The sequence below is a fragment of the Gracilinanus agilis genome, chromosome 4 (genome assembly GCF_016433145.1).
Source record: "Gracilinanus agilis isolate LMUSP501 chromosome 4, AgileGrace, whole genome shotgun sequence".
In the NCBI taxonomy this organism is placed as follows: domain Eukaryota; kingdom Metazoa; phylum Chordata; class Mammalia; order Didelphimorphia; family Didelphidae; genus Gracilinanus; species Gracilinanus agilis.
In genome coordinates this window covers 149,140,546-149,159,584 of record NC_058133.1, presented here as the reverse complement: position 1 = coordinate 149,159,584, position 19,039 = coordinate 149,140,546, and the positions used below count along the sequence as shown (strand labels likewise).

Here is a 19,039-nt window from a genome sequence, read left to right as displayed (position 1 = left end):
TCTTTAATTCTCTTGACATTCATTGAGTGATTACCAAAAGACCGTATCATCCATCTATTGATTAATTCACTCACCAGATGACTGGACTGTTTTCTCTATCTACTCATACATTCTTTGATTCCTTTACTCTGGCTCTTTTTCAAAGTTCTTTATTATGAGTGGATTTATTATTTATTATGAGCCTAATCATATCCACTATTGTCTCATGAGTGTTATTCACTTAATTTCTTTAGAGATTTTAGTATTTTATGACAGCCAAACAGCAATATAATAACACCATTATTAGAATGTGAGTAAGAAGATAATGCTTTGTTTTAGTGACAAGTTTTGGGTAATTAAAGGAGCTTTGTCATTTCCAAAGGCAATCCAGGAAATTCTCCAGCTATTTAAATTTGGCTTTAACTTGAAAACAATATTTACTTTCAGCACAACATACATACATATACACAAGTATATATGTACACATGTAGAAAGAGATAACTCTCTATACATAAAGCTCTCATTAAGAATGTATTATAGGGGGCAGCTGGGTAGCTCAGTGGATTGAGAGCCAGGCCTAGAGAAGAGAGGTCCTAGGTTCAAGTGTGACCTCAGACACTTCCCAGCTGTGTTACCCTGGGCAAGTCACCTGACCCCCATTGCCTACCCTTACCACTCTTCTGCCTTGGAGTCAATACAAAGCATTGACTCCAAGACAGAAGTTAAGGGTTAAAAAAAAAGACTATATTATGCCACTGTGTTTATTTTTATTAAGACAAAGTATTTGATACCATGGAACAGAATATCACCTTAAAAACTCTCTTCCAGTAAGGTGTCTTCCATCCAAATATTAAAATCATTCAAGATTTCTAGAAGTATATAGCAACAGTGGGAGAAAAGAATCAATATCTATTTGATCATAAGCATAAGGAAAAATATCAGAGAGCAGGATATAAGCTGATTATTTTACTCTAATAAACTTGAGATATCACCCTATTCTAATTTATTAAGAATGTCTTGGGATATATTAAGGAATGAAATAAATAGAAATTTTGTTTTATTTTGTAGCTGCTCTCATTAGAGGAAATCGCAAAAATTGTGCCCAATTTTCTGGTTCCCTGGACTGGCTAATCAGCAGATTGGAAAGATTGGAAGCATCCTCGGGTATATTTTTCTACTTCTCTTTTTACTTCTATGGCTTCCTTTTTTTCTGTGCTTTAAAGCACAAAAATAAATCCTTGAGTTGATGTGTAATGTCTTTAGGTGTGTCTTTGTATTTATAATTATTTTTAAAATGAATTTGTTTTGCTTTGTCAGGCCTTTGTTTGTCAGGCCTTTGATTTCTTTGGGATAGGCAGCATCTGTTCAAGAGGCTATTTACCAATGTAGATCAGATGATTATACTTTTAGAGAGTTACTGGGGACATTGAGAAATTAATTGTTCATTGTTCAGGATCACATGATATGATGTATCAAAAGCTGTACTTGAACCTAGATATTCCTGAATAAAGGATGTTTGTTGTAATGGAATGGGTTATTCTGCTCTGTGCAGTTCTTTCTCTGTCTGGGGCTCTCATATCACCAGTCAAATGGAAATACCTCATCTCAGACCACAAAGAAGTGATATGGGATAATAGCTTCCCTTGCAACCTATCTTGATAATATTATAAGACTTTGTTATGGCTCAAGAATTCTCATCCCTTATTCATAGATGGAAGGTAGTCACTGTTAATTATCTAGCCAAGGGATCTTAATTCATTAAATGTAATATATGATCTAGGGCAGCTAGGTGGTATGGTGGAAAGAATTCCTGGCTAGAATTTAGAAAGATCTCAGTTCAAATCAAGCCTCAGAACTAGCTGTTCGACTCTGAGCACAGCAATTAAACATTTTTGCCTCAATTTCATCATCTATAGAATGATCTAGAGATGTAAATATCCAAACCACACCAGTATCTTTGCCAAGAAAAAACCAAAAGTAGTCATGTAGAGCTGGACATGGCTGAAAATGACAAAAAAAAACAAACAGTATGAGTTAAACATGAGAGGGCACTCAAAGTTTATAGTTACACCATTTTTCTTTGACTCCCAGGGTTGGATGTAGCCTAGGAGAAGTGTGTGAAATATTAAAATTTAAATCTGCTGTCTATAGAAAACTTAGCTCTCAGCTCATTAAATATTTCTTTCAAATGACTTCCTAAAGCATTCATAGAATCAGATACTTAGTATGTCGTTATTACATACTATGTTGAATATAGAATAAGATTAGAAGTAAACTAGGTCAGACACTTCTGAATATCAGTCGTTGCCACTCAACATCTCTTCTTTATTCTCTCTTCTTTTTCCTCATATTGAGATGAAATTCCTAACTGCATATATATATCTGAAACTTAGGAAGGAAAGAGATAAGGAAAATTGTAGACCCATCCTAGATTATAGGCTAAAAAAGAAAAATGACTTCCTCACATCCCCTATACAAGCAGAACCATATTAACTGCCAGACTGTGGTTGTTACTGGGCAATACTGATTATGACTCTGATCCTGACTATTCTTGACTACTCCAGTTGGCATCATAGAGTTCTTTATTCAATTGCTACATTGGTTTCTTAGTGTCTATATAATTCTGCCAATCTACACCTCTTGTGCCAACATCTCAGAGGCAGAAGTACTCACTGTCAAGTCAGAGAAATGAAGAAGTAATAGAAAAAGAGCATGCAAACACTCTGTAAACATAGGACTCTTTCCCTGTTAAAAAAATGCTAGAGGCTCTTTGCAAATATAAGTGACTTGGAGGAGGTTTAGTCTTCTAGGATCATAAGAAATTCCTCTTTCATTCCCTCCCTCTATCTCTTCCTGTTCAATTCTTTCTCATTTCCTGATCCCTAGCAGAGAACACAGTTTGGTTTGAGTCTTTACTGAGTTAGTGTCTATTTCCATCTAGTGGTAAGAAGGAATAACTTAATGGGGATTCATATAGCATGTCAAGTCAAAAAGCATTTTATAAGCATCTAGTATGTGCCATGTTGGGGCAGTTAGATGACTCAGTGGATAGAGTGCTTTAAGGATGATATTAGAAATTAGATATTGTTATGTCAGTTTAGAAATAAGTAAAAAAGCTGGCTTGAGAAAGAATTGGAGTTTGAAGCAGACCTGAGAGTGTCAGTTTCAAATGTTGAGAGTTTTAATGGTTTTTCTGTCACAGTTACCCTTTCTGGGTGTGGCAGTTGGCAGTTGTTCTCTTGCAGTTGGCAGAGTCACACACAGGGACTCTCTCTCTCAGGGCTGGAGGAGGTAACATCTTTGACTCTCTCTTACTGTCTGAGAGAAAGACCTAAAGGAGCTTAGTGTTTTCTTTTTCCAACTTGGGAAACACTATTGACTATCTATTGCTGTTTTTATAGATGGATTTAACTCTGAGAAGACCAAAGAAAACCCTGGTCTTTGGTTTGGACTCTGAGTTTGTTAAGGCTCAGAGTCCTAACTTGATTTTTGTTGAGACTCTACCCGCTAGTTTTTGTTATTTTTATAACTTAGAGGCAAAATTAAGAATTATAAGGATAATAGTGGTAGTTTATTTAGAATAGTAAAAATCAGGAAGGATTAGTGTAGCCTGTGAAAACAGGAAAAGTGGTTTCTTGCAGAACCAGGGAGTTTTATTTGGGCAGAGTTAGAATCTCTTAGAGTTAAAAATCTTTTTTATCCTTATATACTTTCAATAAATAGTTTATCTTTTATAACATGAGTCTCCTTAGCATCCTTGCACCTAGCCTTGAAGAGAAGTTCACTTATGGACTTCACTTCACTGATATATACTGAAGATACTTTGCAAGCATAGCAAGCAGAGTATATGAACCAAATAATCAATCCATTGCTTATATTAATTTACAGTCACCTTTTTTTTATAGTGCTAAGTCTAGAGTAAGGAAGATCTGAGTTCAAGTGCAGCTTTAATCACTTATTAGCTATGTGATCCTTGGCAAGCCACTTAACCTCTATTTGCCCTAATTCACTGGAAACAGAAATGACAAATCATTTCACTGTCTTTGCCATGAAAAACCCCATGGACAATATGATTTCTATATGAACCAGAAGAACCTCTAGGAACTGATGCAGAGTGAAATGAACAGAACCAAGAGAACATTGTACACAGAAAATGAAACATTGTTGAACAATACGATGTAATGACTTCTTTATTCTTGATGGTTTAAAATATTTATAAAATTTTGGTGATTTTTTTCCTCTTTCATCTGTATTTTCCCTTCTAGTTTCATTCTTAAAAGCTCTTAGAAGATTTTGCTTTGTTACCTCTCTCACCAAACTTTCTTGCAAATGAGTTTTCCTTCAGTGCTTCTTTCGGTTTCATGAGGCTATACTCTCATTCCCTGGCATATTTTATATTAGTACAGACATTGACCTTGGGTCTTTATGCAATAAGTTCCATTACTATAGATATAGTATATGGTATGTGTTTGTATATATTATAGTAGAGTATTATTGTTTAGTCATTCAGTCATGTCTGACTCTTCATTATTCCATGGACAATAATATGTCAGGGAGTTTTCTTGGCCAAGACTCAGGAGTGGTTTACTATTTCCTTCTCCTGTGGATTAAGACAAACAAAGGTCAAGTGAGCTCCCCAGGGTCACATAGCTAGTAAGTATTTGAGGCTGGATTTAAACTTAGGTATCGATGATTCTGGGTCCAGTATTATATCCACATGAGCCATCATAGTATAGTAAATAGTGTACAAATGTATATATGTACACATATAAATATAAATAGCATACACATATATAAAATCACATTTTTTTTGTAGTTCATTAGTTTTCTTTTTAAAATCTGAATAAATTTTAAGTTAATTATCACCATTGCTGGGCTATATTGAGATATCAGAACACTCAGTATAGCATTGACATTTGGTACAAGACTCATTTCTGAATGGGGCAAGATATCCTACAAAGAAAATTCAAGGAGAACCAAAAGGTCATGGTGAGAAAGAGTGAAACTTGTTTATAGGAGGAGACAAATATAAAGTTAATCATTTTCCAAAGCATATGCTTGATTTTTCTCAATCTACTGAATTTTTCTTGAGGACACTATTTTCCTGTGGTTATCATGTTTCCAAGAAGAGTAGATATAAGTCCCTGAGTGCTTATTTTTTTTACTTTTTTACCTTTTGTTTTGTCTTTAGGTATTCTAGAGGTTTTACATTGTGTGCTGGTGGAAAGTCCGGAAGCTCTGAATATTATTAAAGAAGGACATATTAAATCCATTATCTCACTTTTAGACAAACATGGAAGAAATCACAAGGTGAGGGAGATGTTTTATTGACATAAAGTGAACTAAGAAATTGTACAAGAAAGGAGAATGAGGATTTTTTTGGTAATATTAATTATATTACTCTACTGACATTAGTGACATGTTGGTTGGTATGAAGTATTTGCAGACTGCATTAAAACATAAGAATGTGATGTTTCTAAATTTCTAGGAGCTAAGAATGAAGCATTGAAAATATATTAAAAAAATAGGAAACTTAAGCATCCCTCTAACTTTTCCTTATGAGGAATCATTTTCTCATTTACTTTCAAATAGTCTTTCATAAGTATTTAGGGGCATGATGAATGTTCTTTACCTATAGTAGATTTAAATAAGAGTTGAATTTTTATAAAGAGACTCTTCTTGGAAACTTTTAAGGTTTTTGAGTCAAAGGGAATTATAAGATTTTTACTGCTTTCTAATGTGAATTATACTGGTTGAATATCAATAATAAAGAGTAAAGACAATAAGTAAGATGTTTTCTTTTATAGGTCCTGGATGTCTTATGTTCTCTCTGTGTTTGTCATGGAGTTGCAGTCCGCTCTAATCAGCATCTAATCTGTGACAACCTCCTACCAGGAAGAGATCTGCTACTACAGACACGTCTTGTGAATCACGTGAGCAGGTATTTAAAAAAAAAGAAATCTAATAACATATAGCCTTTTAAGTCTCTTTTCTAGAAGTTGTATCTTGTAAACTTTTTGATTCAGCAACTTAAAAGTATTGTAGAGTACACCCATTCATGCCTATCTTTTTTATATAACTCTTGTCCAGGCACTTCCATATGTTTTCCATGAGGGTCTACCCAGATGTGCTAGAAATCTTCTTTGTTTTCTCCTTATATGGAGAGAGTACAGAGAAGAACTCTTATTATCTTTATGCCATACTTTGTTCTTGACACATAACCAGCCCTTCTCTAATGTCATCTTTTACTCCTAATCTTTGAAGTGACCCATTGATTATACATAGTAGCCTATTCATAATCTTCCTGTACCTTTCCTTTGCCTTTGATGTGACACTGATTTTTAAGTCTTTAGAGACAGTTGGATTTCATAATTAACACTGTTAACAGTGGAAATGGAGAAAGAGATATATTGATGCCAGAGTAAAATTGGGCCATCTAATTTGCTAAATAAAATTTGAAGTTTATTAGAATAGGTTGATATTAAATGGATGTAAATACATGCTGATTTTCTGTATTTATTAAAAGCAAGTAAAGATGCAGTGATTTAGTATGTCCTTAGAAGCTATTGAAAGTGAGATTAAAATGTAATATGCCAACATCAGTAATCTAGAATTTATTAAGTGCTTACAAAAAATAAAAAAAATTTAAAAAAAAGTTCCAGATACTGTGTTACATATAGCAGATGGGAAATCCAAAAAAACAAACACAAGCCTTTTCTCAAGGAACTTGCATTTTGTGGTGTTCCTTTTTTGTGAGAGAAGAAATATGGCAGTATTTCTTAGCTAAAAATGAATTAATTGCACATTTAGGTAATGGAAAGGTTAAAAGTTATTTTTCTATTATATTTCTCTTTAACTATAACATATATAGAAGAAAAAGTATTATAATCAACTCAAATTAGCTCAAGAGAGCCAATTCTTAATTTTGTGTGAGCATTTAAACCTCAGAAATCAGCACACTATAAATCAAGGCCTTATTTATTGTTTCATTGATTTTCTAGACTTAAGGAAATTATGAGGAAAAATATTAGTAAATGTAGATTAAACTTAAAAGTGTTTTGCATACATTATTCCAAAGAGCTGATTATTAAATAGGGAGATTACTACCATAGCCCTACAAATATCATAGGAGGGCAATTGGAGGGAAAAATCCAACACATTAAACCCTTCAATCATAGTTTAATCAGAACTATAAACATAATTTTAGCTAGAACAACAAACAAAATATTATATTTATGGAATTGTATTAGGATCAAGACTCTGAATGTATTTGTATACTAAGTCAGTGACTATATTTAAATAATATGTTTTTTATTTATTCTCTGAAAAAAAGTCACTAATGTAAACTGAAAGTGATGCTGTCATATGTATTTGGATTTTTTCAACTTGTATTTTTTTTCTCTTCAAAGTATGCGGCCCAATATTTTCCTTGGCATCAGTGAAGGGTCAGCTCAATATAGGAAATGGTACTATGAGCTCATGGTAGACCACACAGAACCTTTTGTGACAGCTGAAGCAACGCACCTCCGAGTAGGTTGGGCTTCAACAGAAGGTTATTCCCCCTATCCTGGGGGTGGTGAAGAATGGGGTGGAAATGGTGTTGGAGATGATTTGTTCTCCTATGGATTTGATGGACTTCATCTATGGTCAGGTAAATGCTCTTTGCTTCTATGAAATTCCAAATAAGACTTTTTCCCCCTTAAAATTAACTTCTGAAACTTGATGTGAGCAACACATTCTACCTATGAATATGTAAGGTGTTCAAAGAGCTGATATTCAAGTAATGTTAACTTTAGCAAAAACCAAAATCTGTTGAGATGGAGGTGGAAAGAAAGCTGAAATTTTAAGCATATATTAAAAAGGTATAATGCATTTAAGTTTTATATATATATATATATATATATGTATACACACACATTTAAAGAATTCAAATTTCTTTTACCTTGAGATGATAGCATTCTTCTTCCCTCAGTGATATGCTCCAATATTTTGTTTTCCAACTTAAATAAATAGTGTAGAAGCAGACCATTTGTTATTTATGGATAGATACAAGAATGCCATGAGAATTTCAAAAATAATTACAATATAAGCATATTTCAGAACAATAAAGGTGATTATTTAAAAATGAATGATAGAATTCATCAGCTAAATAGCCTGAAATGGGCATGAAACCTATTGGTATTTAAGTATGTATTAAAACATCAGTCTATATCAGTGATGGCAAACTTTTTAAAGAGGGAGCCAAAGGAAAGGAAATGCTCATCTGTCAGTTTATTTCTAAGGCAACTCTTGAAGTTTCATTGTATTGTATCCTACTCAGTGTATTCTTCAAATTAGGAATAATGTTGGGTGGCCAGATAGAACATTTCAGGGGGTTGCATCTGGCCCACGGGCCGTAGTTTGCCCATCACTGGTCTATACCATAGATTTTTTTTAAACCTTTACCTTCCATCTTGGAGTCAATACTGTGTATTGGCTCCAAGGCAGAAGAGTGATAAGGGCTAGGCAATGGGGGTTAAGTGACTTGCCCAGGGTCACACAGCTGGGAAATATCTGAGGCCAGATTTGATCCTAGGACCTCTCATCTCTAGACCTGGCTCTCAATCTACTAAGCTACCCAGCTGCTCCCTATACCATAGATTTTTAAAAGAGTAGATCCACATTATAGGATTTAATTTTTTGTTTTCCTATAAAGTTTCATCACTTTTGGCATGTGGACATGTAAAAATCATCTGGGTTGTGCGAAAATATATTAGGCTAGCATTTAAAAAATCTTGAATTTTATTCACGTATTCACCTGTGTTTCTTTTTCTTCTTCCTTACAAAGGAAGCTATCACTTGTAACAAAGAATAAAAAATTAAGAGGAAAAACATTCAATCAGTTAAAATGGAGAAACCCTTTAACTTAGTCAAATAGTATAAAGAGCATTTCTTCTTAATTGAAAAGTTTGATCATATAATTACCCAACATTCAGTTATGTAAATGGATTTTGTTTTTATTGTTCTTTCCATTGTGTATTGTATTCTACCCCAAAATTATTTAATACAACTAGAAAAAATAATAACTAAAATGCATCTGGAAGAACAAAAGGCCAAGGCTATCAAGGGATTTAGTGAAAAAAATTGAAGGATAGAGGCCTGATTGTAACAAATCTCAAACTAAACTATAAAACAGTAATCATCAAGACCATCTGGTACTAGCTAAGAAATAGAGTAATGGATCAATAGAAAAGATTAAGTAATCAACACATGGCGGTTAATGGCTATAGCAAGTTAATGTTTGATAAACTCATTGTATATTGTATTTGTTGCATACAGTATTTTCCCATTCTGCTTTTGTTTTCTCTGCTTAGGATTCCCATGTTTCTCTAAATTCTTCATAATTGTAACTTCTCATGGCACAGTAATATTACATTACATCTGAGTGCTACAGTTGTTTTAGCCTTTTCCTAATGAATAGGCTACTTACTAAGACGGCTCACCAAATTTTGAGCTTATTGTGGTATGTGATATGAGAGGTTGGTTTAAATGTATTTTGTGCCATAATGCTTTCCAGTTTTCCAAACTTTTCTTTTCAAATAATGAGTTTTCTCTCAAGGAAGTTTTGTTCTTAGGTTATAAGTAGAACATCTGCCTCTCAGCTTCCCTTGCCATTCTTCCCACCAAACATTCTTCATTGCCTAGCTCTTTACAATTTCATTGGCTGTTCTCAATGCCTCCATCATTAGCCCTATTTCTTGGCATCTATGACTTCCTTCAAGTCTCAGCTAAAATCTTACCTTTATTTAAAAACAACACAAATTCTTTTATGATTTCCAGTGTCCTCCTTATATTGATCATGTCCAAATTTATCATGTTCATACCTTGTTTGTATATAGTTTGCATATTATTTCCACATTATATTGTGAGTACCTTAAGAGCAAGGGATGGCTTTTTCCTTTTTTCTTTTTTTGTATCCCCAAGTACTCACCATGGAACTTGATAAATCATTGTTGACAGAAAGCTATGTTGAATTTAGGATGGCTATGAGATATCTAGTTGAGCTTAGGAAAAAGATTAGGGGTTGATATCTAGATCTTGGTGTCATTTGTGTAGACATGATAAATGAATTCATGTAAGGTCACTAAGAAAGAAAGTATAGGGAGAGAATAGAATCAAGGTATAAAAAAGGAATTAGATTTGGAAGGAACTTCCATAAATACCTAGTCCAATCTGGATCCAAAATGAATTCTCACTATAACATAATTAATAAGTGGTCTTCCAGCTTTTATTTTAAACATTGATTGGTTTCACAGCTTTTCTGAAAATTGTTCCACATTTCAATTGAAATATATTTTAATCCTATTTTTATCTGACCTTTTTCAGAGAAGTAGAATTGTTTGATTTTGTTTCATTGTTTTCATTTAAAATTTATATCAAATAATATTTTTGTAATGCATCTTACTACAGACTAAAGAAGTGTGCTAAGGGAAGTAACCTACTCTATAAATAATATAATCTACACTATTACTTAACTATAATTAAAACTCAGTGGGAAATGGCTTTATATGATGATTTTTTGGACACTTTTAGGTCTTTCTATGAATGAAGTTATAGTATTTATTATGTTCTTCACTGATTTTGTTGCCCATTTTTTCTTCCAATTTCCCCCATATTCTATCTTTGGTGGATTCTGAAAACTATAGCAGAGTTACCATATAGCTAATATTACATGTATAGATTTGAATATAGGTAAGCAGAGTGTATGGTTTTGTGGAAACTACTGATGTCATTAAAATATGTTTAATATAAAATTTCAGAGAAACAGAAATAGAAAAAAAGTGTTATAAAAGTGAGGGTTATAGAATAGAATTCTGTATTGGATGGAGCTAGCTGTTAAATTAGATTTTTCAGGTTCCCATTCTGTGCCAACTGGGACCCCACTGGATTAGAGGATGCAATTCATATTATATAGGAGAGCAGTTTTATATTCACATAGTAGTTTAATTCTCATAAGATGAAACTTGTTGATGTTATTTTATACTATTATTTTAATAATTTAATTTTTATTTTAATAATATACTATAAATATAATAGATTTATTTATATACCAGATAATCATACCTAATCAAGCTATCTACTATAGAAGATTTTGCATATTCCCATTCTGCCATAGATTTCATTCAGCAACACTTATTTCTGGAAATTGCAGAAGTGTGATATATTTCTATATTAAAAAGCATGAACTATGTGGCCAACTGTTAATGTGCAGTACCAGTGTATTTTTTAAAAACATTTTGTTAATATCTTTTATTTTATAATATTTTTATTTCCTGATATCCTCTTCATTAGATCTCTCCTTTTAACAAAGAAAAATAAATTAATCAAAACTTACTCCTTGGCTCTGCTTAACAGCATCTGCAGCAAGTATTTGTCATTATCTGCCTTCTGTGATCAAGACTGACCATTATATTTAATCTGAATTCAATATTTTTAATGTAACACCAATTTATTTTAAAGGAAATGTCTGAAAATGGCATTGTTTAACATTTCAAATGAATATGCTTCCTTATTTTAAATGCATTTTTCATTAATTATTGAAATCTTTGGAAGTGATGTCAGATGGTTTCATCTCTTTCTTTAATAGGTTGCATAGCTCGGACAGTGAGTTCACCAAACCAACACCTGTTGCGAACTGATGATGTCATCAGCTGCTGTTTAGACCTAAGTGCCCCAAGCATTTCATTCCGAATCAATGGACAGCCAGTTCAAGGAATGTTTGAGAATTTCAATATTGATGGCCTCTTTTTTCCAGTTGTTAGTTTCTCAGCAGGAATAAAGTTAGTATTTCTGATGGTGACTTTTTTTTTTTTGGCTTTCCCAACTTCTTTTATTTTGACAGAAAATTGTATAGTTATTCCCCCATCATCTTTAATCTTTATTTACCTCTCATTTTTGCATGTATGCCTGATTGCATTTTGTCTGTTTCTTGAAAGACAATAAGATTAAAGATTGTGAAATCTGTTCATTTACTCTTCTGCAAAGGTGTGAGCAGAATAGAAATTAGTTCAGGCAAGCTAGAGTTTTAGAAATATTTCAAGTTCATTTCTTGCTATTTAAGATATAACATGTTTGACCATATTTCTTTTAAGAAATTATAAAGCAAATAGCTTTTCTGAATTTGTCACTCGTTTTGCGTTAGTTCTCAGATCTTACGCTCCTAACTTCTGTCTGCCATAGCCTGATGAGTATACATTATTGCACAAGTACCTTTTCTGGAGTATGATTATGTCAAAACTATTTCAATATATAAACAAGTTACTATAGGCAAATGTGGCACAGTGGAACACTTGTCTTGGAGTGAGAAAGACTTAATTTAAAATTAAGCAAACATGGAAGTGACTTGTCTCAGATCACATAACTAGGAAATTTCTGAGGCCAAATTTGAACTCAGGCCTTTCAGACTCCAGGCCCAGAACTTTATCCACTGTACCACCTCATTTCATATAGAAAATATAATTGATATCTCTTATAAACTTTAACTACTACAGATCCATCATATATTTACTCAGAAATGAAGCTTAATTTTTATTATTTGAGAGATTATTTGCAGTTTATCATTCTGATCAAGAAGTAACATATGAAAAAAAGGGAAAGTATGGAAAATTAAGTTTCTTCCCTTTTTCCCGTGTCTGTAAGGGAACAAACCAGTACTATTTCTAAAGTTTCTAGAATATTCATGTATAAATTTTTTTCTTATTCTCTCCTTTTCTTTTTATTGGGTAAGGATAGAATTTAAATCAAAGATGAAATTGTAAGGTAAAAAAATGTTATGGCCACTTTGCAATAAGATGTTCTAATGAAATTAGAACTATTCAGATCCACTCTAATTAGATAAACTGTAACCACTCTTAAATACTATATCCTTAAAATCAGATAACATTAAAAGGAAGATTACAAAAAGAAAGTTACAAGAGAGTTCTGAGAATTCATTTCAAAAAAATTAATATATGGAAAGCATTTTATAAACTTTAAATACAACATAAATATCTTCTTAAAGCTTATCTTACAGATTTTTAAACCAAGTTCAATTTGACAAAAAAGAGTGCCATATGCTTGGACAACATTGTAGAAAGCTTGTCTTATTTTAAAGGCAATATGAAAAAGAATCGAGAATGAAATCTTTGAGAGATACACCTCTGCTTTTGATATAATGATTATGTTGAGAAAATATTTTGGTTTGAAGAATTTATAAAGACCAATAAGATCATTCCTTTGGTTTTTAGTAAATACATGAATATGATGGGGCCCTGACAATATTTCATTGGAATCTTGAACAGTGAGAACATATCTAACATTTTTTGTCAACTTAGCCTAGTACTCTGTCCTTGTGTAAACTTAAGTTTCTACTAATATTAATACTTTACTTTTGGGGGCTTGATACTTCACAAATATACTCACATTTTCTCTTTTTATCCTCAAAACATCTGTGAAGTAGATATTACAGGTATGTTTAGGGATAATAGTGATTATGGATCATAAAATTGAGGTCTATAGTTTAAATGACTTTTCTATGCTTGTATAGCCAGAAAATGCCAGTAGGTGAATGCTAGTTCAAGTTTTGTGACTCATATTCTACTGTTTATAACACTGCACCATATTGCTGATTAGTGTATACGTGTATTATGGGGTTATTTTGCTCTTAAGAGAAAACTCCATGGATTTCAAGTTATTTATTCAGTGGAAATACTTTGATTTATCTACATCCACAGGATCTTGTACTTTTTCCTTTTGAAAAATATAATGATCTATATCCTAATTTACTAGGGCATGTCTTAGACACTAAGAGAAATTTGATTTATTATTTAATGATTGTAAAGATGGTAACTCCAGATAATACTAATTGTACATTTAGATTTAATTTATCTTTCTGAGTAAATATATGAATATTTTGCCTGAATTATGACTTTCTGTTATTTTTTTGATGATTAGGGTACGCTTTCTTCTTGGAGGTCGGCATGGAGAATTCAAATTCCTTCCTCCACCTGGCTATGCTCCTTGCTTTGAAGCTGTCTTGCCAAAAGAAAAGTTGAAAGTGGAGCATAGTCGAGAATACAAGCAAGATCGAACATACTCAAGAGATCTACTGGGCCCTACTGTTTCTTTATCACAAGCAGCCTTCACACCAGTCCCTGTGGATACTAGCCAGGTAGGAAAACCTCCTGACACCCTTTTGCATTTAATTAAGCCAGTGATTCTCTCTGGTGATCTCAGTATTTGTATTAGTCATTAAACAGTACTTTAAAATTTTAATGTATAAAATAAACATAAGACCAATCAGCACTTCTTTGTTTTGTAAATACTAATGTATAATTAGATTTTTAGTTTTAATTTTTGTGTATTAATATTGTTATGTAGAATCTGTTTTGTAAGTCAAATAGCAATTTAACATATGGGCAGGAAAGTGGATCAGTAGATTGAGAGCCAGGCCTAGAGACTAAAGATGGGAGGTACTGGGTTCAAATGTGCTCTCACATAATTTCTAGCTCTGTGACACTGGGCAAGTCACTTAACCCCCACTAGCAATTGTTACTCTTTTGCTTTGTAGCTGATACAGTGTATTGATTCTAAGAAGAAAGATAAGGGTTTTAAAATAAATAATAATAACAATTGAGTGGAACAACTCTAAAACTCTAGAAGAATGTAGAATATATCTCAGATGATTAAATGTATATTTATCTCACTGATGAAGTCCAAAGTTGTATAGAAGTCACTAATGAGGTGAGATTGTCTTTTAAGGTCTTTTAAATAACTTGTCCATTATTCATCTCTTTATCTGTTGATTGTCTTTGGATTCTTTAATGAAGTAGTAAAATAAACCCAAAATATTTTTTCAGGTGAGATATACATGACATGTCTATCAGGCATAAATTATTTAGGTATAATACTTATAGTTTAACAAAGATAACTCTTTGGTTGCTTTCCATAGCTTAAATCTGGCAAGTTATCAAGATCCTAAAGTAGTAAATGCCATGATCTGATAGCCTCTGACACTAACATGCTATCAGTATAGGAAAGGGCTCAAAAATGGTAAAGTATTCTGTTGTTGTTAATCTTGTGACAGTCATCAGTTCTGAACCTCTTTATAATACTTTGTGTCTAAAGCCTCAGAGAGCCTAGATCACAGCTCTTTGAACAGACTTTGCCAAATGCATACAAAGTACAGAAGAAAGACAAAAGTACAGCCTCATTGTTAGCTTGATTCCACAGATTGTTCCTGCTTTACAGTAATGGAGTCTCACATGTCCCTTTTATTTTCCCTTTTAAAGGGAGAGCATATTATTTTTTAGCAGGATTATCAGAACTATTTTAACAGTGCCATCTGAAAGGCCTACATTCTACCTGCTTTTATGATCTTCAGGCATATTCCTGATTCTATATGACATAAATAACCACTACTTCCAACACTTTTACACATCAAAATAAAGAAATAGAAATTAGATACTGCTATATGCAAATTACTTAGTGACTGAACTAAATGGAAGTTATACTAATCTTCTTTGTGGAAAAGGGTGATAAATTAAAACAAAATGTATGTCTAAAACTCTTTTTTTCTTTATTAATAGTTTATTAAAATTTGACTAACAATGGCATATTAAATATAAATAGGCAGAATTCAGAGAAACATGAGCCAGTTTAGACAGTGAACTGGAAAGGCTCAGAAAAGGTACAAAGTTCATTGCCATAAGATATTAATTCTCACAGGGAAACATTGTTATCCTTCAAAGCACTGACTATGGGAGCTTTGAATGAATGTTTTTGAATAAATGATATTTAGCTTTTTATTCTTTTTTTAAATATTAATTTTTAGAAAAGTTAACATGGTTGCATGATTCATGCTCTTACTTTCCCTTCATCCCCACCAGCGTCCCTCCCCCATAGCCGCTGTGCATTTCCACTGGTTTTAACATGTGCCATTGATCAAGACCTAGTTCCAAATTGTTAGTTGCATTGGTGTGGTAGTTTCAAGTCTACATCCCCAATCATGTCCACCTCAACCCATGTGTTCAAGCAGTTGCCCCTCTTCCGTGTTTCCACTCCTGCAGTTCTTCCTCTGAATGTGGGTAGCGTTCTTTTCCATAAATCCCTCAGAATTGTCCTGGGTCATTGCATTTCTGCCAGTACAGAAGTCCACCACATTCTATTTTACCACAGTGTATCAGTCTCTGTGTACAATGTTCTTCTGGCTCTGCTCCTTTCGCTCTGCATCAATTCCTGGAGGTCTTTCCAGTTCACATGGAATTCCTCCAGTTTATTATTCCTTTGAGCACAATAGTATTCCATCACCAGCATATGCCACAATTTGTTCAGCCATTCCCCAATTGAAGGGCATACCCTCATTTTCCAGTTTTTTGCCACCACAAAGAGTGCGGCTATAAATATTTTCGTACAAGTCTGTTTATCTATGATCTCTTTGGGGTACAAACCCAATGATGGTATGGCTGGATCAAAGGGCAGGCATTCTTTTATAGCCCTTTTAGCTTTTTATTCTTGGCAATTTAAGCACCTGTCAGTTGTTGCCATAGTATTCCTGTCATCTTTGTACTTACTTATCAGTTCACATGGCAAACTAGGCTTGGCTCAAAAAAGACCCCAAATAGTAATATTCAAAGAAAAACCATATTGAATGTCTGATTTGAGATTTCCTTTTTTTTTTTTTTACCCTTAATTTCGGTGCATTGTCTCATAGGTGGAAGAGTGGTAAAGGTGGGCAATGGGGGTCAAGTGACTTGCCCAAGGTCACACAGCTGGGAAGTGGCTGAGGCCGGGTTTGAACTTAGGACCTCCTGTCTCCAGGCCTGACTCACTCCACTGAGCTCCCCAGCTGCCCCTGAGATTTCCTTTTTTATTAATTATAATAGTTAATAAGACATTCATTTTTATTAATGCAATTAGTGATACAGCAGCTGTGAAATAGTGGATTGAAAGCTATCAGAGCCAGGTTGCAAGTCACCCCTCTGACCCATATTGACTATGTGACTCTGGACAAGTCATTTTATCTCTTAGTAATCTGGGCAACTTTCTAAGAATATAAATTAAAAAGAAGATCCTAACCTGCTTTGTTAAGAGATACTCCTCTTAGAGCTTCCTTTAACAATGAAATTCATATATAGTCCTTTTCCCCCCTATTTCTGATTAATGACGAGCAACTGACAAGTACTTTATTGAAGTGGTTAAAAATGTATTCTCCTCTTCTTTTAGATTGTTTTGCCTCCTCATCTGGAAAGAATCAGAGAAAAATTAGCAGAGAACATCCATGAGTTATGGGTAATGAATAAAATTGAACTCGGCTGGCAATATGGACCGGTATGTGATTTTTGAAATTTATTTTAAAGTTTTTTAAGTTAATCTTTCTGGAAAACAGTCCTCATTACAATTATCCTTCAGTTTTCAAATTTTTATTCACAAGTAAGAAAATGAAAAATATAACACCATTTTTGAACAATTTTTTCTTTAGCCGAAAGAATGAAATTATTGGCTTACTTATTATAGTATTAGTTTCTTTACTGTTCATAAATTTAATTATTTGGGGAAAAATAAGGTAGAGATGTGTTTACAATTTTAATTTACACTTACAAACTATAAACTTTATTTTCTCACTTAACTATAATGCCTTATTAGATAGGAAAACTTATAATTTCAAATTAATTCAGTGTCACTTTTGCCACTTATTTGGTTTTTTAATCCATTTTATTAATAACTCAAGCCCTTGATCCATTTTTGTTATCATAAAAGCTATTCTGCTAAAGAACAAAGACAGCTTTTACTGTTTTGTTTTTTGTACATGGAAGATAGAATGAGAAACAAATAGAAAATCTTTTTCTTTTTTTATATTATGAATTTATGGTGTCATAAACCCCTCTTAATTCATTACTATACATTCATATCCTGGTATTTAGTTGTTTTCAGTCATGTCTGAATCTTCATGATATCATTTGGGGTTTCTTTGAAAGAGAATACTGAAGGGGATTGCCATTTCTTTCTCCTGTTCAGTTTATAGATAAGGAAACTGAGGCAAACAGAGTTAAGTGACTTGCCATGGGTCACATAGCTGGTAAGTGTCTGAGGCTGGATTTTGATTTCAGGTGTTCCCGACTTCAGGCTTGGCATTTTTTCTACTGTGCTGTTGATGTCCTACATGTAACTTAGTCCGTTTATTTAACGGAAAAGTAGTTATGATATTCTCATTAAGATAGTACTTTTATTCCTAGATTCCATAGTATTTGGAAAGTGTTAGACCAATTTTCACATCTTGGTAAAGTAGATTGTGCAATAAATTCTTACTTTATTTTGCAAAGGAGTAAATTAAGGCACTGGATGAGCAAATAATTTGCTAGGTCATATGCTAGGCTAAGAGTTATAACTGATGCTTTGATCCAAAACATCCCAAAATGAAATCATTATTATTCCCCATAAACCCTCTGATTTTTCCCCACTTTTCCTATTACTGTCAATGGTACTACCATCTTAGTCCCCCAGGCTTGTAACCAAAGTATCATCCTTATCTCCTCACTATCTCTCCACTTTCCCATCTAATCTCTTCCCAAAGTCTGTCAATTTTACCTTTGCAGCATCTCTCAAATGTACCTCATTATCTCATTTCTTAATCTGTACTATTGCACTAGTCTATTGCTGGGTCTATCTGCCTCAAGGGTCTCCCCACTCCTTTCCATTCTCCATCCCCCAAAGCGAATTTACTTGAGTGCAGATCTGACCATATCACTCTCTACTTGAACTGCACTGGCTTTCTATCATCTTTAGGAACAAATACAAAGTTTTCTGGTTTTCAAATCCCTTGATAATTATACCTTATGTCTTCTGTCTCCACATACTCTTTGATCTAGTGACATTGGCCATCTAGCTGTTCCACAGATGAGACACTCCGTCTCTCAGCATCAAGCATTTTCTTTGGCTATTCTCCCTTCCTAGGTTGCTCTCCCTCTTCATTTCTGCCTCTTGCCTTCCTTGAAGAACCAACTAAAATCACATTTTCTACAGAAAGCCCTCCCCAAAAATCTCT

At 33.3% G+C, this 19,039-nt stretch overlaps 1 protein-coding gene across 1 annotated transcript in view; it reads left to right on the top strand.

Moving 5' to 3' along the window:
- Positions 1-19,039, top strand: part of RYR2 (ryanodine receptor 2) — a 550,493-nt gene that overhangs the window by 146,776 nt on the left and 384,678 nt on the right. Inside the window, exons 17-23 of the mRNA XM_044674985.1 lie at positions 1,048-1,143; positions 5,171-5,289; positions 5,787-5,920; positions 7,389-7,630; positions 11,606-11,798; positions 13,951-14,167; positions 17,221-17,325. Coding sequence (XP_044530920.1) covers positions 1,048-1,143; positions 5,171-5,289; positions 5,787-5,920; positions 7,389-7,630; positions 11,606-11,798; positions 13,951-14,167; positions 17,221-17,325 — 1,106 coding nt within the window. The remainder of the gene's footprint in view (positions 1-1,047; positions 1,144-5,170; positions 5,290-5,786; positions 5,921-7,388; positions 7,631-11,605; positions 11,799-13,950; positions 14,168-17,220; positions 17,326-19,039) is intronic.